Source organism: Podarcis bocagei (assembly GCF_964188305.1).
Source record: "Podarcis bocagei genome assembly, chromosome: 16".
NCBI classification, from domain to species: Eukaryota; Metazoa; Chordata; class Lepidosauria; order Squamata; family Lacertidae; genus Podarcis; species Podarcis bocagei.
Window position 1 is genome coordinate 20,573,760 of NC_138142.1, and position 26,320 is coordinate 20,600,079.

The following is a 26,320-nucleotide window of genomic DNA, read 5'->3' on the forward strand; positions in this document are numbered from 1 at the left end:
ATTTCTGATTTGAATTTGTCCAACTTTTAACTTGCAAGCTGTTGGTTCTTGTTATACTATGGCTAGATCAAAGAGACTTTCGCTCTTCCCATGCTTTCTTTCCATGAATGTATTTTGTGCCGCAATGAGTCAATTCTTAAACTTTAAAGAAAAGCCAAGCAGGTCCTCTTCCTCGAGTCTGTTGCCCTTTTCCGCTTCTGTTTTTTGGAAATGTGTTCTGCTCAGAAAAGTACACCAGAAGCTGGTACGTTAGCATAGTATGGGGCACTGCCCCACCAAACTAAGTCTGTCGTCAGCCAGCCCCCATCTGCCTGCCTTCTTACTTGCAGCCAGTCCAGGGCAGGAGGTGGGGGGTGGGCAGGGGAGACCTGGCCATAAAATTCCTCCTCTGTAGTCTCATCAGTGTTGCCCTTGTAGAACTCAGCCGGAAGGAGGATGGAGACAAAATTAGAATTAGCTGGCTCTGCATGCCATTGGCTCTGGCGCCCCCTAGTGTTGGGCTCCCTGCCTTCCACCCAACAATCCCTATGGGCACCTTTGGGTCACGTTAAATTTAATCCAGCCTAACACTAGAGCTGTTGAGCAGAAACCCCTCATGTGCATGAGAGGGGGCCGTAGGATCGAGACTGAAACACGTGCCAGTCACAACCCCTCAGCATTCGGTGTTCATCAGAAAGGGCCTTCCATGCATCACAGGTGGTTGTACTAGATAATTTTTTGGGTCCCTTCGAACTCTACAGTTCTATGATTCTATGCATGCAGCAGTGAGAGCAGGGCATGTTGGTACTGGGGGCACATCCAGTAAGAGTGGTCCCACTTAGTGCATGTTGAGAAAGTACAGATATCTGAACAGGCAGGTCCCCCCAGATACATTTTGCTGCCTAAGTTGATGGAGAAGACAACTCTCTGTCCCGATTCCATGTATCAAAGATGACTGGACTGCCTGTTGAATCTTAATGCAATGCCCTCCAACAGAGAGGAATTGGCCAGGGGGTCTTAGGAGGAGCAGCCAGGGGCTGCTGCCGTGGTTCAAGGATGCCTTGTCTTGCCTACCGGTAGAGATGGCCCTGTGAACATTCCCTGCTTTGCAGAGAGTATTATATGCCGCAGAAAACTGATATGTCTTCAGTGTAAATCCACTCATCAGTTTGAAGTTTAGACATCATGCTGGCTAGATGAATCATGCATCTTTGGGACAGCACTTGTAGCCCGAACATCAGAAAGAGATGGAATTGTTAGTAACTGTATTGTGAATCAAAGCTCTGGTCGAGGATAAGGTGAGACAGCTCAGGCCTCTTTGCTGAGCTACATTTTGCCTGCTCTTGGGACTGGCCTAAGCAAGCAGTGGACATCATGGGAGTTCTCTGCCTTGAATTCCTGTGCATTTGGGCCTGTCCGGTTCAGATATGTGCATGTCCATCAAGGGGATGGCTTGTACGCATGACTAGGCCACCCAAGACACAATACTAACAATGGAACCCTCCTATTGTGTCAACCTGTATCATGGTTTTCTATGGAGTTTTCACATGTTCAGTTTTTTTGTTGGCAAGTGTGCATTGGCTGCTTTTAGGGGGAAGCTAGTGAATGTCCATGAATGGCTGATTATGTGAGTGAAGCACTCCAGCCGCCCGCTTTGAAAAGGTGAATCAGAGGCAACATTATAGAGGTTTATAAAAAGCACGCATAGGAAGGAGGAAGGAGGAAGCAGAGAGAGAGAAAGGTTTTTTCTCCCTCTCTCATAACGCTAGAACTTATAGAAATCCTATGAAGCTGAATGTTGGAAGGTTCAGGACAGACCAAAGAAAGAACTTCTTCAGGCAGTGCATAGTTATACTATGGAACTCCCTTCCACAGGAGGCAATGGTGGCCACCAACCTGGATGGGTTTAAAAGAGGATTGGGCAGATTCGTGGGCTGTCAATGGCTACTAGCTAAGATGACTATGCTCTTCCTCCGGTACTGGAGGGTATATGCCTCTGAATGCCAGTTTGCTGGGGCTCGGAAGTGTGGAATGTTCTCTTTCACTCAGGTATATTATTATTTATATCTTACTCATTTCATTTACAGTCATACCTCATGTTACATTTGCTTCATGTTACGTTCTTTCAGGTTACGTCCTGCAGCGACCTGGAATTACCGGAAAGGGTTACTTCCGGGTTTCGTCGCTCGTGCATGCGCCGAAGCACTAAATCGTGCTTCACGCATGCGCACAAGCGCCAAGTCGTGCCGCACACCTGCGCAGATACGGCGCTTCAGGTTGCGCTCTTTTCATGTTGTGAATGGGCCTCCAGAACGGATCCCGTTCACAACCAGAGGTACCACTGTATATCCCAACATTTTCTCCAGAGAGCTCAAGATGACGTCCACGGTCCCCCCCTCCTCATTTAATCCCCACAACAACCGCGTGAGGTAGGCTAGGCTGAGAGGCAGTTACTGGTCCAAGGTCACCCAGTGACCTTGGGGATTTGAACCCTACTCTCCCGGGTCCAGAGTCCAACACTCTAACCACTATGGGCTTTCCATGGGGATCCAGTTTGTCTTTGTGAGAACAGAACATTGGACTAGATGGGTCATTGGCATGATCTAGCAGGGCTTTCCTTGTGTTGATAATATATTGTAAGACCAGCATGGATTTTCCCCCAAAAAACATATATTTAACCGAAAGAACAAAACCACCCCCTCTGCTTTTATCAACAGATGAGCTATTGCCAAATAAGCTAGCATAGGAGATACTGGTGTGGTATTGACAACTGGCTATGCTCGCTGAGGCTGATAGGAGTTGAAGTCCAATGACATCCAAAGGGTTCCATGCTGACTACCTGCAAAGCAGGTTTTGCCAACCTTGTCCCCTTCCAGATGTTTTGGACTACAACTCCCATCAGCCTCAGCTGTGCTGGCCGAGGCTAATGGGAATGGTAGTCCAGAACTTCTGGAGGGCACCAGGTTGGTGAAGAATACTATGGAGCTTCTTCCATGGTCAATCATTTGTGTATTAGGGGTGAGGAGGAAAAGAAGCGATTTGGCAGAACTGGGATGTCAAAAACCTATCCTGAGTTTTTTTATCAGGGACCTGGGATCAAAAAAGTAAGCTTTTGAGGACGAAAAAAGGATGGAACCCAGAATAAGGTGTGGACTGCACTATATATGTGCACTTTGCTTGGCAACTGCCCCCCCCGCACTCTCCCACCCAATAAACGCTATCAGCCTGAATATTCAGGTATAGCTTTCCATTTGAGGCTGGTACAATAGCAAAACCACACCAGAATTCTCTCTGGCCAGTTTCAGATAGCAAAGGCGACCCCACCTGGTGGCAGCTGGCATCTACCAGCATCTAAGACCTGCCTTTTAGTAATTTGTGAGACCACTTCCGATAACGGAAAAACCGTGAGATGTATTTGAGGATTTTCACTGTCACACATTCTTCCGAAACCTATGCACACAGCCGACAGAAAGTGCTGAGCACCCGGAAGGATCTGTGCATCCAGATGCCAGAAACTAGCGACAGAAGCTTCCCTCTTTGAGCTAACAGGTGTTAGTATTACAGGGGCAATTTTTGGCAGGGAAGAGGAAGAGTTTAGGGTTGTTGTTTTCAAACCTTTGTGTGTGTTGTAATCTTCATCCTGCTCTCTCCACCACTGCAAGTGCTGTTTTTTTTTGGGGGGGGGGACCAGACACATTAAGTGCACACATTTACTTCCATATCTGACTTTGACCTTTCTATAAGGGTTTTTTTAATAATAATAATAATAATAATGGTGAGGACTTGCGTCCAGCAATTGACAGTCTCGGTGTGCTAGGCGAGTCCCTCCATTGGGCAGAGTGAGGTGGAATACATGGAGTAAGTAATGATGGCAAGGAGTAAGTAATAATGTCCCAGCCCTAACTGGAGATTGAACTTGGAGTCTCCTGCATGCAGATCAGAAGCTGTATCCCTGAGCTATGGTCCATCACTATACTGAGTCAGAAGCCTGGTCCGTCTAGCTCTGGCTGTCTACACTGACTGCGAGGAGCTTTCCGGGGTATTAGGCAGAGGACATTCCCAGCCCTACCTGGAGAGGCTGAGACTTGAATTTTGGATCTTCTACAGGTATATGTTCTACCACTGAGCTATGGTCCCCTGTGATCTGGGTCAAGGACAGGTAGCATGGGATGATGGGAGTCATAGTCAACACATCCGGAGGGCCCCAGGATGGGGAAGGCTGAAATAAAAGTTGCCATGACAAAAACCCCACTGGTACAATTCGCCAAGGTGTTTGAAATAATGTGCACATTCTCAGAATTTATTCAAAAATGTAAGCCCGAGGGGGTTTATTTTTTAAAAAGAGAGAGTCTTGGTTCTGTTTGCAATGCTCCTGACAGAGTGAATATTGTTCCATTGTTACAATCAAAGAGGGAATTGCTCGCCATCATTTATAATAAAAGGCATAAATCATACTGCTAATTTCTAAATAAAGAGCTCTTGGTTGCTGTTTGTTTTTTTAAGTATAGATTAAACAATTCAGCCTGCTGTGCATTATTAACCATAATTTTTGCATGCTGGTGACAACAGTCCTTACTGTTGTTTTTCTTGGGGGGGGATGCCTGTCAATTTGATGGGCAGGTTATGTGTGGCGAGGGAGGTAGTAGCTGCTCTTTTCCAAGACCCTGTGTGTGCATTTGTGTGTGCAGAATGTGTCTCTTTGTGCTGCCGAAACATATTGCACCTCTCTGTGCAGTCCTGTAAGTAACATTCATGCAGCACATAGTTAAACTATGGAACTCACTCCCACAAGAGGCAGTGATGTCCACCAACCTGGATGGCTTTAAAAGAGAACTGGACATGTGCATGGAGGAAAAGGCTAGTAATGGCTGTAGCCATAGTGACTATGCTCTGCCTCCACAGTTGGAAGCAGTGATGCTTTTGGGTGCCAGTTGCTGAAATCCACAGAAAAGGGGAGTTCTTTTGTGCTCGAATCCTGCTTGTAGGTTTCTCAAGGTGGTCGCTGTGAGAACAGGATACTGGATTAGATGGGCCGATAGGCCTTGGAGTGGTTGACACAATATTAATAATGAACAGCACAACCCCTGGCTTCTAATCTAAGGCTGTGTACACATACCCATTTGCTCTGCATCCTGTGAGCTTCCACTGCAGGTTTCGGAGGCGGTGTAGAGATGGTGTGAGCAACGATCTACGTCTATCCTGTCGTTTCTTGTGAAATACTGCATTTTGATGCATTTCCCCCAAACACCAACTTCAATCCAAAATGAGGAAAAGAGCTGTAGATATTCCTGGGGCAACGTGCTCACTTGGAGCTCTCTGCGGTGCTGAAACCAGTAATTAGCCCTGTGCCCTCTGTGTGCTGATGAAACTACCAGCCTAGCTGGTGCCCTGTGGGCTCCCAATCCAAGTCAAGTCAGGACTTGAAACTGCAGCTCCAATAAGCCCCTGCAAGCATGACCATATTAAATACTGCATTTTGATGCATTCCCACACCCACCCCAAAAAACCCCCAATTTCAATCAGAACTGAGAAGAAGAGCTCCAGATATTCCTGGAGCAACTTGCTTGTTTGGAGCTCTCCATGGTGCTTAAACTACCAGACTGCCTGTGGACTTCCAGACAAGTACAGCTCTGGGCATTAACCTATACTAACTCAACCTGGTTCCCTTCATATGTTTTGGACTACAGCCCCTATCAGCCAAAACCAGCATGGCCATATTTTGCTGGGGTTGATGGGAATTGTCATCCAGGCTTGGGAAGACTGCTCTAGAGAAAATATTCTCTTACCTTGCACAGCTATAACCAGATAAAGTGTTTCAGCCCACAGCAGCAAAGCCTGTTAAAGCCTCACTTAACTTTAAGGACATGCTAAGTTCTGCCAGGCACAGTGACCGCAGATTTAACTCAATTCTCTTAAATGCTGCAGCTGATATTAGCTCTGACCTGTTGAAGACAGAGCAATTTGACCGTGCGACCAGGATCAGAGGACACATACCCCTGTGTCTTTGCCATAATGTTGCGCTCAGCTATAATTCCAGCTCTGCAAAGAGGGATGTGAAATGTGTTACTAATGAAAACGATGTCTCGTTTACGTAAAATACTTTCTCGAGATCATTTCTGCCTGCATTCTAGGCAGAAGTCTCTGACACTTACCTAATGGATGATCCTCCCTTAGTCCCCCAAATTATGAATTTTTAATAGGAAACAGATTAAAATAATAAATAAAAATGGGGTAAACTCCAAGAGTCGTTAGCAAATCCCCCAGCACTATATCTGCAGAACCTCTGTCCTCCCCCCGCCCTGGTGTGCCTTTCACATCCTAGGCCTCCCACACATGGGAGGCACCGTTTAATTCAGAATATGAATTAAGCTGGGTTTGCTTTCCCTCCAAATCTGCAACCTTAGAAATCTGGAGAATGACCCAGGCTTCTTTCATGCTCCCTCTGTTCTCTGGAATTGCCATCTTTTCCAGATTTCCTCGTTCCTGACCCAGTCACTATTAGTTTGTTCAAATCCAGCATCCCCTGTCTTGCCCTTCCTTGTGGTTTTTTGCCCCAGATCTGATTTTTTTGTGCTTTTTCTTCAACAAAATCACAACTGCAACATCCACCCATCTAATGTGGGGTGGGCAAAGTGTTGTTGAGACTTCTGGGGTCTCCTGTGCCTTTAATTTAAAGTTCCCTGTTTTCAGGTCCTGCTTGTTTTATTGCTCTCTGATGAGCAGAGGAGTTACTGATGAATAGGACTATCACTCATCCTTTCAACAGTCTCTTAAGTGGCCTGACTACAAGAGAGCAACTTTTTCTTCAACATTGCAGCGAACCGTTGCTGAAAGGGACTTATTTCCAAAGAAACATTATAACTTGGCAGTCGGCCACAAGGAAAAGGCTTTGCTGGAGAAGATGGTACTATTCTGAGAGATGATGTGGAACCTTCATTCAAGCTCCACTTCCCACTAACGGCAGAAATGGAATGCCTCAGCCGTACTGCAGGGATCCAATGGGAAAGCAAAGGCAGCGGCCACATCCAGGTGATCAAACCCCAGCTCAGTATGCCAGGTCCAATGCATTCACCCATAGCCCCTTTCCTTCCATGAGAATATAAGAAGAGACTGCTGGGTCAAGCCAGTGGCCCAAGCTGTTCTTGCAGTGGCCACCCAGATATCTGCAATAAACCTGCAAGTAGAAACACAACCACAAGAGCACTCTCATCTCCTGTGGTTTCCAGCAACTGGTATTTAAAAGCATTACTGCCTCCAGCCATGGAGCAGAGCATAGTCATCAGGGCTAGTAGCCATTGATAGGCTTCTCTTCCCTGAATGTGTCCAGTTCTCTTTTAAAGCCATCAAAATTAAAAGACGCCTGCTTCTTGGGAGAAAAGCAATGACAAACCTAGACAGCATCTTAAAAAGCAGAGACATCACCTTGCCAACAAAGGTCCGTGTAGTTAAAGCTATGATTTTCCCAGTAGTGATGTATGGAAGTGAGAGCTGGACCATAAAGAAGGCTGATCACTGAAAAATTGATGCTTTTCAATTATGGTGCTGGAGGAGACTCTTGAGAGTCCCAGGGACTGCAAGAAGATCAAACCTCTCCATTCTGAAGGAAATCAGCCCTGAGTGCTCACTGGAAGGACAGATCGTGAAGCTGAGGCTCCAATACTTTGGCCACCTCATGAGAAAAGAAGACTCCCTGGAAAAGACCCTGATGTTGGGAAAGATGGAGGGCACGAGGAGAAGGGGACGACAGAGGACGAGATGGTTGGACAGTGTTCTCGAAGCTACCAGCATGAATTTGACCAAACTGCAGGAGGCAGTGGAAGACAGGAGTGCCTGGCGTGCTTTGATCCATGGGGTCACGAAGAGTCGGACATGACTAAATGACTAAACAATACAACAAGTTGGTGGTCACTAATGTCTCTTGTGGCAGTGAGTTCCATAGTTTAACTATGCACCCCCATTTGCCTCTTCCCTTCATGTGGGAAAAGAAGCCAGAAACTGCAATCAGCTGGAAACTATGGTTAACAGCTTCCAAACAAGCTAGATAATGAAGCTGCGGTTTAAAGCAGGTTTCCAGATCCCAGGTTGTTAGGAAGCCATTAAACATAATTCCTGGTTCAGCTGTTGCCTGTAGCTTCCTGGTTTAAAGAAACAAGGAGGGTGGTATATGGTTGCAAAAAGCTTATGAAGCCAGGATTTGATATTGTAGACCATGTCATAATGAATGAGAATTCTCAGTTTAGACTTGGGGCGGAGGAGAAATTTGGTTCAGCACATATTTAAAGGGAACCTGACTCATTTGCACTTCCTTAAATGATACAGAGGAAACAGCCATCCTCCCAGATTCACCCTAATGTGAATTGCGCAGTGGAGTTCTCCAGCCAAGTTATGCATTCAAAAATGCATGGAAGCGTGCATAAAAGTGCATATTATAGTGAAAACAACAGACAAAAAAAGGTAGGGAAAACTTATTTGCAGAAAGAAAAAAAAGTGTATTAGGCAAAGTTCCATAAAATGGGTATATTAAGAGAAAATCGCCTTAAAATACTGATGAATTTTCCTGAGGACTTTTTTTAAAAAAAAATATCTCAAACTGATGTGGAAGACTAATGGAAAAATGAGGAAGTGAAAATGACAGATTTGTCCATCCATGATTTACCTTCTTAATTGAGGTTCAATAGGATGCATTGCCTGAGGATATCCATAGGAAACTGCCTTATACAGTGGTCCCTTGGTTCTCAAACTTAATCCATTCCAGAAGTCCGTTCCAAAACCAAAGAGTTCCAAAACCAAAGCGCGCTTTCCCATAGAAAGTAATGCAAAATGCATTAATCCAGGGGTCAGCAAACCTTTTCAGCAGGGCTGGTCCACTGTCCCTCAGACCTTGTGGGGGGCTGGACTATATTTTTTTGGGGGGGATGGACGAATCCCTATGCCCCACAAATAATCCAGAGGTGCTGTCAGGGGTTCAGGAGCAGAGGCAAGGGCAAGGGAGGAAACAGAGAGCGAGGGGGAGGAGGCAGAAGAAAAGATGAGTGATGACGACGACCCGAGATCTCCGAGTCTTTCCAGTGAATCAGAAGATTCACAGAAAGGAGCACCAGTGGTCAGGGCAAGGGGGGAGCCTAGGGGGACACCCCAGGAAGATAGAGCCAGAGGGGACTCAGAGGAGAGCAGTTGGAAATCGGGACCAGCGTCACAGCCAGAGAGCAGGGAAGAGGAGGAGCGCCAGAGATCAAGCGCTGGCAGCTCGCAACAGGGGGGAGGGCACGAGTCAGGAGTGGCCACACCTCCATCGGGGAGCGAAGAAACGGTCAGACGGAAAGTGGAAGGTTGGGCGCGCGCGCCAAGTTCAAATGCACAGGAAAGTGACGCAGTAGGCAGCCAGGAAAGGGAGCCAGGTCCTAAAGCCCGGCGCAAGGAGACAGGGAGTTCCGGGGGGTCGGCGTCAGAAGAATCCCGGAAGGAAGAGACCCCGGGGGGCAGAGGGACCCAGAGGAGAGCAGTCAGGCGGAAAAGGTGGAGCAGGGCTAGGATATTAAGTTGGTGCACAAGGGGCGGAGACTCAGACGGAGCTTCGCCGATCTAGCCATTAGACGTAGAGTTGCACGCAGCAGCTTGGGAATGGAAACTGTAACTCAATAAAGACTTTTACTTAATGACCGCTGGCTAGCGTGATCCTCTGTGAGCTAGGATCTTGAAGCAGCTCTGACAGGTGCATTTTAAATAAAAGGACACATTCTACTCATGTAAAAACATGATTCCTGGACTGTCCACGGGCCGGATTTAGAAGGCGATTGGGTAGGATCCGGCCCCCGGGCCTTAGTTTGCCTACCCATGCATTAATCCATTCCAGATTTTTAAAAACAACCCCTAAAACAGGAATTTAACATGAATTTTACGATCTAATGAGACCACTGATCCATAAAATGAAAGCAATAAACAATGTACTGCAATCACACAATCAGTCAGTCAGTAGCTGAAATGGGTTCCACACAGCCACAAAAACAAAACAAAAAAGAGCCTCCAAGAAAAAAGCAAAAACAGAGAGCCTAACACTCAAAACAGAAGTGTGGCACTCAAATTGGAAGCATAACACTCAAATGGGGCCCGTTTGACTTCCAAAAAAAGTTCACAAACCGGAAAACTTACTTCTGGGTTTGCAGTGCTTGGGTTCCAAGCTGTTTGAGTACCAAGGCATTTGAGAACCAAGGTACCACTGTATTGAGTGAGATCATTGGCCCTTCTAGCTACATGGACTGGCAGTGGAGCTCCAGGATTTCGGACAGGACTCTCTTCCATCAGTGGAGCTCCAGGATTTCGGACAGGACTCTCTTCCATCACTACTTGGAGATGCCAGGAATTGAACCTGCGAGCTTCCGCATGCTAAGCAGATGCTCTGACCACTGAGCCACGGCTCTTCTCCAAAGTCCTAGCCCTTTTTTCCCCTTCTTACTTGACAGGATTGGCCATGCTCAAGATGCCTATTTCTGATCAATGGATTTTCTGGTCTTCTTCTTATTAAAAAAAAAAAGTGTCTGATTTGCTTTGCTTGTCTCCAATTTCCTGTTGCTATGATAAGAGTTATAGATCTGTACATTTGTATCTCCCCCCCCCCACCCCTCTCCCAAGCCCAGTTCAGGAAGCTTAAGTGCATATCAGACATGGTAAATGACACACAAATTTGCTAAAGGAAAAAAGCTTTTCCAAAGCTGTCACTCTGCAATCGTTTATAAAAGGAGGCCGTGGGAGGGGGGGGAGGGTGTCAGTAACTGGAGTTCTGTGAGAACACTGAATTATGCCTTGCAGGACACACACACACACAAAACCAGAAAGAAAAACAGAAGCAACATCACCTCACATTAGCAATAAGAACAACACATCAATTCTAATTTAATCCTACATATTAATATAAGCAGTCTATGTGTTCAAACAGATTGATGGTAACGAGACAGTGTGATGCAGCAGCAAAAATAGCTTTGGAAAGGGTAATGCAATTATTTGCTGCAGCAATACAAGTATAGCGTCCAGATCAAGGGAAGTAATTGTACCACTCTACAGTGGTACCTCGGTTTACAAACTTAATCCGTTCCTGAAGTCCGTTCTTAAACAAAGGCACGCTTTCCCTAATGAGGCCTCCCACTAACGATGCCCTTCCACTGTTCGGCTTCCATTCGTAGACCAAGGTAAAGTTCGCTGACCGGAACACTACTTCCAGTTTTGCGGAGTTCTTATACCGAATAGTTCATAAACAGGGCTGTTCTTAAACTGAGGTACCACTGTATTCTACCTTGGTTAGACCACACCTGGAGTCATCGTTGTTTAAGGATATTGACAAGCTGGAAGGTGTGCAGAGGATGATCAAGGGTCTGGAAACTCAAGCCTCATTAGGAACAGTTGAAGGAATTGGGTATGTTTAGCCTGGAAAAGAGGAAACTGAGTGGCAATACTATAAAGGTAAAGGGACCCCTGACCATTAGGTCCAGTCGTGGCCGACTCTGGGGTGGCAGCGCTCATCTCGCTTTACTGGCCAAGGGAGCCGGCGTACAGCTTCCAGGTCATGTGGCCAGCATGACTAAGCCGCTTCTGGAGAACCAGAGCAGCACACAGAAACGCCATTTACCTTCCCGCCGGAGTGGTACCTATTTATCTACTTGCACTTTGATGTGCTTTCGAATGTGCTAGGTTGGCAGGAGCAGGGACCGAGCAACGGGAGCTCACCCCGTCATGGGGATTTGAACCGCTGACCTTCTGATCGGCAAGTCCTAGGCTCTGTGGTTTAACCCACAGCACCACCCACATCCCTATAGGCGATACTATAGCCAACATCAATCATCTGAAGCGCTGTCCCATGGAAGGTGGAGCAAGCTTGTTTTCTGATGTTCCAGAAGAGAAGACCTGAACCAATGGCTTCAAAGGGTAAGGAGATTGTGACTCAACATCAGGAAGAACTTTTTGACAGCAAAAGCCATTCTTCAGTGGAACAGACTACTTCAGAAGGTGGTGGGCTCTCCTCCTATGCTTCTGTGATCTTCTGCCATCTACAGATAATGTAACCATCCTGCAGGAGGATCTGTTCCAACTCTGCAGTTCTGTGATTCTAACTCTCTGCTCCCAGGGTGCTCAGCAAAAGGACCATGACACAGGAAGCCAACAGATTCCAATATTTAATGCTGGTCTCACGCTCATGAACCCAGCAGTGCCCTGAGAAAGATGAGATATTGCAAGGGTGAGGAATCTCCAGCCCACAGGCCATTCCTGGACCTCCAGAGGAGTCCAGTTCAGCCAGTAAGTCCATTCCCTCCCCCCAGTTTGTGATGCCAGCTGATGGGCAGGTTGGTGGGGGTTCAATCCTGTGTTGGCACCTGTTCATAGTAGGGAATAGGGGTGTGCAGACAAAAGCAGCAGTATTCAGTCCCCAGCAAGTCGGCTGATGTGTGGTTTGTGTGTGTTTAGGGGATAAACCACTGAACGGTTTGAATCCCCCAACAGGGTGAGCTCCCATTCCTCGGTCCCTGTTCCTGCCACCCTAGCAATTCAAAAACACATCAAAGTGCAAGTAGATAAATAGGTACCACTCTGGAGGGAAGGTAAACAACGTTTCTGTGTTCTGCTCTGGTTCGCCAGAAGTGGCTTAGTCATGCTGGCCACATGACCCGAAAGCTGTACACCGGCTCCCTCAGCCAGTAAAGCGAGATGAGCGCCACAACCCCAGTTGTCCACGACTGGACCTAACGGTCAGGGGTCCCTTTACCTTTGCGGGGGGGGGGGGGTTACCGTAAATCCTGCTCAGTTTGGCAGGATCCCATGCAACCTCCTCTCTGATTCAGGAAGAGGGTTGCTTGGAAACTCCCATTTAAAATGAAGGTTTTCCCCTTCATTTTAGCAGATTCTGGTGAAAAGCCTCTTCCTATTTGTAGAGAAGTGGAATGAACCAGCTGGCAATCCCTTCTGAGTGGAGAGATGCTTTCACACGGATGCTTCATTCCATTAGTACCACCAACCTTCCCACCCGATTCAGAGTCCCACCACAACTGTGCCAAGTGACCACTGGCACAGAGAAGCTGAATGAAAGGGGGGAGGGCATGAATGTGGAGGAAAAGTGCAATGCATTTTAACAAGCTCTTAATGGAAGGCAACAGCTGGGAGCAATCTAGGGCGATAGGCTGTGGGTGATGACCCATCAAGCTGCCTCCAGGCCCCCAGCAACCACCTTGCGATCTCTGGCCCTCCGTCCAGGCACCTCTGGTTAATAGGCTATACGTGCTGAATTAATACCCTGCTGGGGCACACACTGCCTGCACTTCCCCCAGCCAAGCTCCTTTCCGACGGCACTCTTTAACAAGTTCACCCCAACAGCTGGCACATTGATGATGCATTGTGCCATTACAGCTTCCTACTCACAGAACTGTTTAAAAAATAAGGAGAATACAAGGCTATAAAAAGCTGGTAATTTATGACTCCCTACAGGTAAACTGTGAGCTCTGGGGCTGTGATCACACAACTTAATGGCTTCGGAGTTTGATGAGATCAGGTCGTCCCCGTATAGCTTCTTCCCTGTCCCCTTGCAATGGCTTTTGCTGTAGACACAGAACCACATGTGTACGTGTGTGTGTTTAGATCAAAACCTGTTGCCAGCAGGCATCTATGTATTATATTAGAACCTGTTGTTTACCACACTTAAGAAGGAGATACCTTCTCTCTCTCTTTTTAAATTGCATTTATATCCCGCCTTTATTTCCCTGGCTCTGAGCCTTCTTCCCCTGGGGTTTCCCTCCCACCACTCCTCTACATTCGGCCAGTCCATGACTCCTGATCTATTAGGTCCTAGTCCAGCGTTCTAAACACTGCTCTGCACTGGTTCACTGTCAGGCTTCGGGGAACCCGATCCCTCCCACGGTGGCAGCCAAGAAGCAGATAAACAAGTGTTCTTACCAAGTATTTCATTCAATATTCACAGAGAGAGATGAAGAAATGCAGTCTCTCTTAGATAATGGCGTTGCTCCAAGTCCCATCCCCTCTGTCTCCCCTATTCTACGTCACCCCTGTGCCAGCTGATCTGAGCTTTCTGCCTCTGAGCTTTCTGTTCTACTCCTCTCAATGCCCGCTTAGTCCTGGGGGGGGGGGGCTGGAATGCTTTCTAAAGACATGTGAGAGCCAGTGTGGTATAGTGGTTAAGAGCGGTAGTCTCGTAATCTGGTGAACTGGGTTCGCGTCTCCGCTCCTCCACATGTAGCTGCTGGGTGACCTTGGGCTAGTCACACTTCTCTGACGTCTCTCAGCCTCACTCACCTCACAGATTGTTTGTTGTGGGGGAGGAAGGGAAAGGACAATGTTAGCCGCTTTGAGACTCCTTCGGGTAGTGATAAAGCAGGATATCAAATCCAAACTCCTCCTCCTCCTCTTCTTCTTCTCCTTCCTGCTCTCCCCATATTTCCCAGCTTCTCCCCCTCTGCCACTTCTGAACTATGACCTCCTGCAAACCACTGTTGTAAATCTCTACTGTCCTCCTGTTTCCAGGAAGGTTCAAGAGGAGGGTGGTGGTCCCCACCATTCTTCCTCAGTCCAGCCCCTGACAGTCACCTTCTTCCAGCATCCCCTTTCTTAGTAGCCTTATGGTGGTTTTAGACTGCTCAACGAGATTACAGGGACAAGAGATATTTTGCACTAGATCCACGATCCTTCAGGGCTTCAGTCACGCAGGCGTTGTCGCCATCCAGACAAGGTGAGCGTAATGCTCTCGCAATGGGGCTGCCCTTGAATACACTGTAGAGATCTCAAATGGTTCAAAACGCCACGAAGCACTCTCCCTATAGCAGCTACATTGGTTACCAATTTGGTTGCAGCTTCAGGGCATGCTTTCTTCTGCTGGTTTTCCCCTTCAAAACCCTAAATGATCTGGGACCCAGTTACTGAAAGGCCTGGCTCTTTGCCTTTATGTTGTTGTTTTTTTAAAATAACTTTAATTGGAATTTTATTTACAACATAACATAAACCCCCCACCCCCCAATACCCAATCCACCTTCATTAAACGTGAACATAACATACAGTGAGTATAACATACAACAATACAAACAACGAAATAAAAGACTTCCTTTATCCTGTATCTGGCCTCCTTATTTACTTCTTATAAACTGTTTCCTTTATGAATAATTATTAAGATTTTTTCTAATTATAACTTAAATATCCACAAAGTCTCCTGCAGACATTAATCGAAACAAGTCCAGGTATGTATTTTAGGACACTGCTTTGTGAAGTATTCTCTGCATTTTCCCCATGCTTTTTGAAACTCTTGTCTAGTGTGATCTCTAATTGCCTCTGTTAATCTAGCCAGTTCAATATACTCTAATGGTTTGTCTTGCCATTCCTTTTTTGTTGGCACAGTTTCTTTTTTCCAGTTTTTAGCAATAAGGATCCTTTGCCGCTCCTGTGGCATAGAGGAATATTTTCTGATCGTCTCTTGCTATACCTGTGTCCATTATGCCTAGTAGAAAAGCTTCTGTATTTTTCATAAAGTTATGCTTGAACATTTTTTTAAGCTGGTCATTTACTGTGTTCCAGAAGCTTTTGATTTTTTCACAGGTCCACCAAACATGTATAAGTGTCCCCTCTGTTTTACACTCTTTGCCTTTATGAACCTACCTGGTTTTTAAGATCCTCAGAGCAAACCCTGCTCTCCCAGTAGACTGGACCCAATTGGCGAGTCAGGCCAATGATGATGGGAGGTGCAAAGCCCAGCAAAAAAACCAGGGCCACAGATCTCCCATCGCTGCTCTGCAATGAAGGCTTTTAAACAGGCGGCACCTTGACAGGTGCCCTATGATGCCAGCCCTGTCCTCAGCCTTGCCATCAGCACACCAAGCGCAGTGCCCACACCAGCTGCAGATCCCTGGCACACAAACAACAGTGTACGCATAGCAGCCAAGGGCCAAATCTTAAACACAACGCTGGGCATGTGCAATGTCACAGGGGTTAAAACTCTTGGCGTCCCCCCAGCACACATTTAAACTAGGCAGCAAAGAGAAGGAAGTCAAACAACGCAAGTTTGGACGCTCAAATGGTACTGCCAATTTAATATTCTCTCCCACACACGTGTCCCAAAATCTTGGTTCTGTAGAAATATTACAAGTACACAGGAAGTACAAATTTCAGCTGAACTTTATTTAAACAACAACAACAGATATTCCCACCCTCTGCAGGTAAAGCAAAGAATCCAAGTTGGAGGGACTGCAAAATCCAGGGAGCTATGGGGTTCTTGCTGGAGTGGTTGGTGGCATCTGTGGGTTAGGATGGTTTTCCCGCCCCCTCCCCATTTTCTTCTGCTTTCATCATCCAGAACGCTTCCTCCTTCTGAACTTTCTCTCCCAGGGTTGGTGGGTCTTAGCCCCACACCCACCACGCTTTTGAGCCACACTGTGGGAAGATGAGCACTTTGGATCTGGTTAATCCAAGGTGCACCCCTCCATAACGTCCCCCCTTTTGCTAACCCCCACAGTACTGACAGCAGAGCCACAAAGGGCAGAATAGGTCTGCCCCTCACAACGGAGAGCCTTGAGATGGGACCATTCTACCCTAGGACACCCTTCCAAGGACTGCCAGAGCGAACCCTTCAGTGCCCAATCGGCTGACTTCTTCCATTAGCAAGTTCCACATTTTCTTTTTTCTCACCAAACCATTACGTTAAATAAGGTCCACTTCGTTTTGCTTCCCCTTTGCATTTTCCGCATTATATATGCATGAACTTGAGCAGCAGGACAGCTGTCAATAATCAGAAAAGCTGAAAAGACATACATGTACATCCTGTATCAGGGATGGGAAGGATGTGGCGCCGCCCCAAGATTCCAGCACCAATCAGCACAAACCAACATGGCCACCGTCTGATGAGGATGGGAGCTGTAGTTCAACATCTGGAGCCCCACAGGTTCCCTGTTCCTGTTGTATTTCCTCCACAACACTGGGAGCAAAGGCATAAGGGACACCGCCTGGTGTTCTGAAGGGCGTCCTGGTTGCGTCAGCAGAGTCATCCCCATTGGAGATTGGGTGGCACCTGCCATCCACCAGGAGGCGGAGCCTGCAGGGAAGGTGGAAGATCCTGGACTGAAGGCCAACCAGGTGGATACTGGAAAACTGACTCTTCCTCGGAGAGGGGACTGAGAGAAGAAAAGCACAGCATTGGAAATCAGATACTTTTATATATTAAAAAAAAAACAACCCTACAAGACTCCATATTTCTACAGAGCTTTTGCAGGGCTCAGGGCACACCACCAACAACTCAGTAACCTTTGCAACAACAACCCTGTGAGGTAGGGTCAGTGTCAACATCTCAATATTGCAAACAGGGAGGGTCAGACTAGAACAGCGGTTCTCAACCTGTGGGTCCCCAGATGTTGTTGGATTACAACTCCCATCATCCCTGAGCTCTGGCCTTGCTAGTTAGGGGCGATGGGAGTTGTAGTTCAACAACATCTGGGGATGTCAAGGTTCGAGGACAGAAATCTGGCTGAGTCTGGAATAACCTTGTGAAGTGAAAGGATATGAAAGAGGGATTTATATCTAGATGTTAGGATAGAGATGATAAAGAAAACAGGAAAACAGGAAGACGCAATGAGAGATAAAGGAGGTGCTGTGGGATTGGTGGAAGTCAATGTCTTGCTGTTGTTGTTTTAGTGTCTATAATATTAACTTGCAAAATATGGATTTTTGTTGTTGTTGTTGTTGTTGCTTTCTTTAGTTTCGAATGTTGATTTTTGTGTGTTGTGCATTGTTATTTTTCGATATCTTTCATGTTGTTGTTGTGTGGAAAATACTAATAAAATTTATTTTTTTATTTTTTTTAAAGAGCACTCTCCCCTCCTGCATTGCTGCTTCCAACTGTGGAGGCAGAGCTTTGCCATCACCTAAATCTCGCACCCTGCCCCCCCAGATGCAGAGAGCGCATTACCTGTCAGTCTGAGTTGTGCCAAGCCGCTTGGCTCTCTTCTCCAGCCACTCATCAATGGTGCCAGGCGTGACGACTGCCTTGTCCTGCCGCTGCTCTTTCACCCTCCTCTCTTCTGTTTTTTTGGAAAGACGGACAAGGGCAATCTCATTTAGCCCAACAGCCCCATTGAACACACTCATGGTTATTTCCCCTTGTATTCCTGCAGCTGACAGTTCTGGCCTGGGCGCCGTGGTTCCCTTTACGGAACCACCTTCCCAGCTGCCGTTCCATCTGCGATTTGGCCAGTTCTGGATGGATGGTTCTGCCTTCCCATCTTATCCAGTCCTCCGCCTACGCAGCTCCAAATCCTGGAACAGCTTTTTTTCAAAAGAACAACAGCAACAACGTCCTTTGCCTTGGCAGAATTTGTACAGGCTGGGAGGATCACCGAGTGCGGTCCACACGGCAGTTAAAAAGAAACTGGGGAGACGGCCAATGAGACTCACAGGTTGTGCACAGAGCAGAAAGAGAAGGGCCAGCTGCAGTTCCTGCTTCAGAAGACAGGTCCATGTTGCTCTCCGAAAACAGACAGAAGAGCCACAAGAACATCAAAAGAGCTCTGAAGGATCAGGCCAATAGTCCAGCATTCCTGTTCTCTCTATGGCTAACCAGAAGCCTTTTCTGGTAAGCCCACAAGCCAGACCCGAATACAAGAGCATGCTCTCCTCCTGTGGCTTCCCGCAACTAGAATTCAGAAGCATTATTGTCTCCGATTGTGGAGGCAAAGCAGAGCCTTTGTGATGCCGAACAGCTGTTGATCAGCCTTCTCCTCCACAAATTTGTCCAGTCCTGTTTTAAAGCCGCCCCAATTGGCAGCCATCCCTGCCCTCCTGCAGCAGCGAGTTCCATAGCTCAACGGAGCAATGGCATGACTGCAAGGCAGAAGGAGGAGGAGGAGGAGGAGGAGGAGGAGGAGGAGGAGATTTGGAAACAGGTTTGATGCCTGAAGTATTGACGCAACCTTGGCTTGGTGCAGCCGAGTTACTGAGTTCGTCACTGTGTGAGGAAGCACTTTTGTCTGTCCCAAATTTTCCAACGTTTGAAGTTGTTGGAAGTCCTAGTACAGTAGTACTGGAGGTCCATTCTTAACCTGAAACTGTTCTTAACCTGAAGCACCACTTTAGCTAATGGGGCCTCCTGCTGCTGCGCCGCCAGAGCACAATTTCTGTTCTCATCCTGAAGAAAAGTTCTTAACCCAAGGTACTATTTCTGGGTATGTAACCCGAGGTACCACTGTATTAGGAAAAAGGGGTACTAGATCTTGTGGGATCAAATTCTGCGGTTTACGTGTTGAGAGCAGTACAGTTGCTGGAAACTCCAGGAGGGACTTGAGTCTTTGCTTGCAGGCTTGCCAGAAGAGGCACTTGGTTGGCCACTGTGAGAACAGGATCTGGATTAGATTGACTACTGGCCTAATCCAGTAAATAATAATAATTATATTATTTGTACCCCACCCATCTGACCGGGTTGCCCCAGCCATTTTGGGCAGCTTCCATCTTATATAAAAACATAATAGCACATCGCACATTAAAAAGATTCCCTATACAGGGCAGCCTTCAGATGTGTCCTGAAGATAATATAGTTACTCCTTGACATCTGATTGGAGGGCATTCTACAGGTCAGGTGCCACTACCAAGAAGGCCCTCTGCCTGGTTCCCTGTAACCTCACTTCTCGCAGGGAGGGAACCACCAGAAGGCCCTCGGAGCTGGACCACAGTGTCAAGGCTGAACGATGGGGGTGGAGACACTCCTTCAGATATACTGGGCCGAGACTGTTTAGGGCAGGGGTCTGCAACCTTTAAGACAAAAAGAGCCACTTGGACCCGTTTCCGAAGGAAAAAAAACCTGGGAGCCGCAAAACCATTGCGACATTTAAAACAAATATATCTCCAGAGCCGCGATCTGACAGCGGGTGGGAAGGTGACGGCGGGACTAACGCACGCACCGCCGCCATGCGACGTCACAGCCAGTACAGCGCCCGCCACAGTGGGGAGTGTTGGGGCGCACAATGCGCCTCCTCCCCTCGCTAGTATCCGCCCTGGAGCCGCAGCAAAGGTGTAAAAGAGCCACATGCGGCTCCGGAGCCGCGGGTTGCAGACCCCTGGTTTAGGGCTTTAAAGGTCAGCACCAATACTTTGAATGGTGCTCAGAAACGTACGGGGAACCAGTGCAGATCCTTTAGGACCAGTTTTATGTGGTCCCGGCGGCTGCTCCCAGTCACCAGCCTAGCTGCCGCAAACGCCATGATGGCTATTGCTCTGCCTCAATGGTCAGAGGCAGCAAGGCTTCTAAACATCAGTTGCTGAAACTCACGGGAGAGAAAAGTGAAGTTGTGCTCAGGGCCTGCTTTCTGGCTTCCCACAGGCATCTTCTTGGCCACTGTGAGAACAGGGTGCTGGCCTGATCCAGCAGCCAGCCTCTTCTTACACGCAGGCTGAATTTCTACACCCTTGGCTCAGGATCCTGCGCGGGCTTGGAGCTGTGGCTTCCCTGCCGCCCGGTTACGACTGGGGCAGAACTCGCATTCTCACCCTCCGTCCCTGAGCAGGGACAGGGGACTCACACTGATGCCCGTTGCAAAGCAAGCCAGGCAATGAAATCTTGCCTTGGCGACCCAAAGCAAGCCCCATCCCCAGGATAGTTTCTCCTTTCAAAGGAGGCCTGTGCTGTTGCTTTTTTACGGCTTTGGTGCATTAATGCATATTCGGGGAGGGGAAACATCCTGGCTCGTTGACATTAACAGCACAATCACAGGCCCGAAGGCAGAATAAGCCAGAGACAGCTTGAGTGATTGCAGGAGGCAGTCGGGAGGAAACGTTCCATTCATCAGAAACGAGAACACAGATTCCTGGGGGCACCTGAATACCAAAAAAACGCAATGGGAAAGCGGGGAGAGAGGGACTTGGACAACGCTGCTCCCCATGTTAATGATCAGATCACCCTGCCCAGTCCCCAGAGGATACCATTCCAGAACAGAATCCAAAAAAGGCATCTCCCACCACCTACCCCAAAGGACCCCCCACCCACCCACCCACCCACCTCCTGCAGCACCCCACCCTCTTGCCAACCACCTGCTCCAAACCAAGACAGTGCCATATGTCACGCTTTTAAGCAAAATGTTAAACACTTTCCGACAGGGTGTGAAATTAACACCGCCACCACTCCAGCAGAGTGAAGGATCGCGCCAGCTCGGCAGTGGCAGCCAATTATTCTTCCAGCCTGCTGAATATTCATGAGTGCAGCCGGGGAAAGAGGGGGGAAAGAGGGAGGAGGAGCCAGAAACGGGTAACATGGAAGAGTCTCCCGCCCCACCCCCTCCATCCACCCCACAACCTCTCTGGTTTAGGTTCAAGAGAGGAGACAAAAACAGGCATTTTCTACCGTTGTGGAATGACTTGCCCCATCCATCATCCACTCATTGTGTCATATGCCTTGCAAAGACATCTTTTTGCCCAGGCTTTCCCTGACCCAGAAAACTGGCCCTGTTACTACTTGAATTTCCGATTTGTTTGTTTGTAATAATGCTGCTTTGTTTTTTTGAAATGTTACAGCTCCGTTTTCAACAATACAGTGGTACCTCAGGTAAAGAACTTAATTCGTTCTGGAGGTCCGTTCTTAACCTGAAACCGTTCTTAACCTGAAGCACCACTTTAGCTAATGGGGCCTCCCGCTGCCACCGTGCCGCAGGAGCACGATTTCTGTTCTCATCCTGAAGCGAAGTTCTTAACCCGAGGTACTATTTCTGGGTTAGCGGAGTCTGTAACCTGAAGCATCTGTAACCTGAAGTGTATGTAACCCGAGGTACCACTGTACTGTTTTTAAGTTGCCTTCATGCATACTGCTTAGAGATGTCAAACTATCGAGTGGTATGGAAATGCTTTTAAAATAAATGAATCACAAATCTCCTGTGTCGTGCCTGGCCTGGCCCTACACTTGAAGGGTATAAAACATCTTGCTTACCCCCAGTCTGTCCAAGTGAAATTCATATTGCTTCACCTCAAAGCGGGGCTTGGACAAAGCCCCCACCACCCCTGACTTTAGCCTCTTTTCCATACTTACATAGGAAGCTGCCTTATACTCAGTCCACCTAGCTCAGTATTGTGTACACTGACCAGCTCTCCAGGATTTCTGCCAGGCGCCTCTCTCATGTCTAACTGGAGATGCTGGCGGGATTGAATCTGGGACCTCCTGCTTGCTAGACACCCTACCATTGGGCTATGGCCCTTCCCCAAAGACAATGGGATAATTGTTAAATTGTCAATAACTTCCATAAAACAGAAACGCTGCAGCCATTGCTCCCCACCCCCATCCAAGAGCCCCCCACCCCCCAAAAAGCATTGTGTGTTCAGTTTATCTTGCTCAGAACTCCCAGGGAGATAGCAAAGAAAGCTTAACCCCAACCGAGTGCCCCTTTCTGCACAGTGGGGAAACGAAAAATCAATTGCGGCAGGCTTGCCAAATGCCAGAAGTCTAGGCAGCAGGGTCGTCTTTGCAGGGGAGAGTCTTTAATTAAAAAGGTTTCGATTTGCAGAATCAAGCAGAGGAGTTGGGGACGGAGAGTTGCCTTTCTCTCTCTCTCCAGCTGATTCAATTATTTGCTTTTGCCCAGCCCATTTACCCTACATTGATAATCAATAGCTGTATAATTGGTGAACAAACACAACAGGAGCTGGGAACAGCTGCTCGGATCTCTCTGGCCTTCCCTGGCCTCCACTTTGTAGTGTTGGCTGCGGAGTGGGGGGCTGCATTTGGGGAAAGATGTCCATCACAATGACTGCAGTCAAGGCTCTGGCAAGAAGCCAGCCTCAGTGCCATAGCAGGCATAGTGCAACACAGGAGATGCTAGCTTGCTCTTGACTTAGAGGCAGCCTAACAGTGATTTGCACAGGGTCTACAGAAGGGATTAGCACTTTTCCTTATGTTTATCCCACACCCTGTTAAGGCTATGGGTGCCTGCGTTCTCCAGACCCCATTTACCTTGCACATGAGCATTCAGCTGCTCCAGATCTTCCTCCGTCATGTGGGAGAACCTGCAGTTGGGGCCGAAATCACACCGTCCTGCCAAGAGATCCAAAGCAAGCACAATTTTAAAGAACGAAACCACAGCTTCAGGGGAACAAAGGAGCTCACCACCACAGCAGGACCAAGAGATATTACAGCATTCAAGAATTGTCAAAACTTGCATCACCCCCCCCCCTTTCCATTACTGGCAGTATGGCCCTTCCTGTGTACAAAACTACATTCACGGGATTTTTATATAACCATTTGAGCAAACAAATTCAATTATTTATTACAGTCCGCATCTATTGCCACCTGCCGCAAATTAAAAATTAGGGAGAAATAAATGCACTGCGACAGCTACTAGCTTCAGCGGTTTCAAAAGGGTGGGAAGACAAATTCATGGAGGCTTAAAGTAAAGGTAAAGGGACCCCTGACCATTAGGCCCAGTTGTGGCAGACTCTGGGGTTGCGGCGCTCATCTCGCTTTACTGGCTGAGGGAGCCAGCGTACACCTCGGACATGAGGCCAGCATGACTAAGCCGCTTCTGGCGAACCAGAGCAGAGCATGGAAACGCCGTTTACCTTCCCGCCGGAGTGGTACCTATTTATCTACTTGCACTTTGACGTGCTTTTGAACTGCAAGGGTGGCAGTAGCAGGGACCGAGCAACGGAAACTCACCCCGTTGCGGGGATTCGAACCACCAACCTTCTGATCGGCAAGTCCTAGGCTCTGTGGTTTAACCCACAGCGCCACCCGTGTCCCGTTGGAGACTTACTGATAGACAAATAGAACCTCCAAGCTCAGAGGCAGTATATCTTTAAACGCTAGTTGCTAGGAAGACGACAGAAGAGGGACAGGGCTGTTGCCCTCTTGCAGGCTTCCAAGACATATCAATTTGGCCGCTGCAGGGAATCTAGACCAGACAGGCCTTTGGTCAGATCCAGCAATATAAAAAGGAACACAATGGCCAGAAACAATAAAAATGTGGAAAACTTTATGAAATAATTCAAAACATGAAACCGAACATACTGAAGTCTCTGAAAGTCTCTGAAAGTCTCTGAAAGTCTTTAAATGAATCACAGTGCCAGACTTTACCCGGTGGAGAGCAAGCTGTGAAGCTTTGCATAATCAACAAATGTCCAATTCTGATGTCCAACTCTGAACTCCGCTGAACAGTGTTAATAATAATAATAATAATAATAATAATAATAATAAATTTTATTTATATCCCGCCCTCCCCAGCCGAAGCCGGGCTCAGGGCGGCTAACAACAATCAAATAAACAATCAAATAATCCAACATTCTAAAAACATTTCATTATAAAAATTAATTAAAATCAAATTGATGGCAACCGTTAAGCAAAATTCTGTGCAGGTTGCCAGAGGAGGGAGTCAGGCTGGGCCCTGACCAAAGGCCTGGTGGAACAACTCTGTCTTGCAGGCCCTGCGGAAAGATGTCAGGTCCCGCAGGGCCCTAGTCTCTTGTGACAGAGCGTTCCGCCAGATTGGAGCCGCAGCCGAGAAAGCCCTGGCTCTAGCTGAGGCCAGCCTAACCTCTCTGAGGCCTGGGACCTTCAGGATGTTTTTATTTGCAGACCGTAGGTTCCTCTGTGGGGCATAACAGGAGAGGCGGTCCCGTAGGTACGAGGGTCCTAGGCCGTATAGGGCTTTAAAGGTTAAAACCAGCACCTTAAACCTGATCCTGTACTCCACCGGGAGCCAGCGCAGCTGGTATAGTACCGGATGAATGTGATCTCGCAGCGAAGACCCCATAAGGAGTCTCGCCGCGGCATTCTGCACCCGCTGGAGTTTCTGGGTCAGTCTCAAGGGCAGCCCCACTTAGAGCGAGTTACAATAATCCAGTCTGGAGGTGACCGTCGCGTGGATCACAGTGGCTAGGTCAGGGCGAGAGAGATAAGGGGCCAACTGCTTAGCTTGGCAGAGATGAAAAAATGCCGCCTTTGTTATAGCTGTAATCTGCGCCTCCATAGAGAGGGAGGTATCGAAGATTACACCCAAACTCTTAACGGACGGTGCTGGCACTAATTGCACTCCCGCAATAGATGGGAGTTGCCCCCCCAATCCCATATTGTCCCGTCCCAGCCAGAGGACCTCTGTCTTCGAAGGATTTAACTTCAACCGGCTTACACGTAACCATCCAGCCACAGCTTCCAAACATCTGGTCAGTGTGTCTGGGGCCGAGTCAGGATGGCCATCCATCAACAGATACGAGTTGGGTGTCATTGGCATACTGATGGCAACCCAGCCCAAAACTCCGGACAAGCTGGGCAAGGGGGCGCATAAAGATGTTAAAAAGCATCGGGGAGAGTATCACACCCTGAGGCACTCCACACACCAAGGAGTGGCGTGATGACAATTCCCCCCCCCCAAGCGCCACCCTCTGTCCCCGACCAGAGAGAAACGAGCGCAGCCATTGAAGGACTGTGCTCTGGATCCCCACGTCGGCAAGGCGGTGGTCCAGGAGTTCATGATCGTGGAAGACACAAGATCTAACCACCAGGGAAGAATGGCAGATGAAGCTGATGGACTACATGGAACTGGCGGAAATGACTGGCAGAATGCGAGACCAGGGAGAAGAGTCGGTGGAAGAAGATTAGAAAAAAATTAAAGTATATTTACAAAAACATTGCAAAATTAATGAATGTTAGAAGGATGCTGGAATGAAGCTATATGGTTTTAGCAGAAATGTAATAAAGAATTAAGTAAAAGCTGATTGATAATGGGCAAAAATGGAAAAATTTAAGGTTAAACCGTTAAGATAAATTATTGAACAAAAATTGAGAAAGATGGAAAGAATTTGCTGAAATAGTGAATTGAACTAGCATACAAAAAAGGGAGGTGTGAGGAGGTCGATGAAACAAGTAAATGAAAGGTAAAGATATGGAATATTGGATGTGTGTTTTAGTGTCTTTGTTTCTTTTTGCTGTATTGTATTTTTTATGTTTTTTTATTTTTATGTATTGGAATGTATGTTCTGTTAAATTTGTTATTGTTTTCCTTGTTTTCTTTTTTCTGTAATCTTTAAACTTTTAATAAATATCATTTTAAAAAAAAGGAGCTCATGATCAACCATGTCGAAGGCTGCTGACAGGTCTAGAAGAATCAGCAGCCCCGACCCGCCTCAATCCAGCTGCCTGTGGAGATCATCTGTTAGGGCGACCAGAGCCGTCTCGGTCCCATGGCCAGCGCGGAAGCCGGACTGGAATGGATCCAGAGCTGATGTTTCATCCAGAAACCTACCAAGCTGTTCAGCAACCGCTCTCTCAATCACCTTACCCAGGAATGGAAGATTCGAAACCGGGCAGTAATTGGATAGATCTAAGGGATCTAATGATGTTTTCTTT

At 47.5% G+C, this 26,320-nt stretch overlaps 1 protein-coding gene across 1 annotated transcript in view; it reads right to left on the reverse strand.

Moving 5' to 3' along the window:
* Positions 1-16,116: 16,116 nt before the first annotated feature.
* The window catches only part of ZMAT5 (zinc finger matrin-type 5), a 16,978-nt gene continuing 6,774 nt past the window's right edge, over positions 16,117-26,320 (reverse strand). Inside the window, exons 4-6 of the mRNA XM_081175212.1 lie at positions 22,934-23,014; positions 17,918-18,029; positions 16,117-17,126 (exon numbers count right to left, since the gene is read on the reverse strand). Coding sequence (XP_081031338.1) covers positions 16,997-17,126; positions 17,918-18,029; positions 22,934-23,014 — 323 coding nt within the window. The 3' untranslated portion in view covers positions 16,117-16,996. The remainder of the gene's footprint in view (positions 17,127-17,917; positions 18,030-22,933; positions 23,015-26,320) is intronic.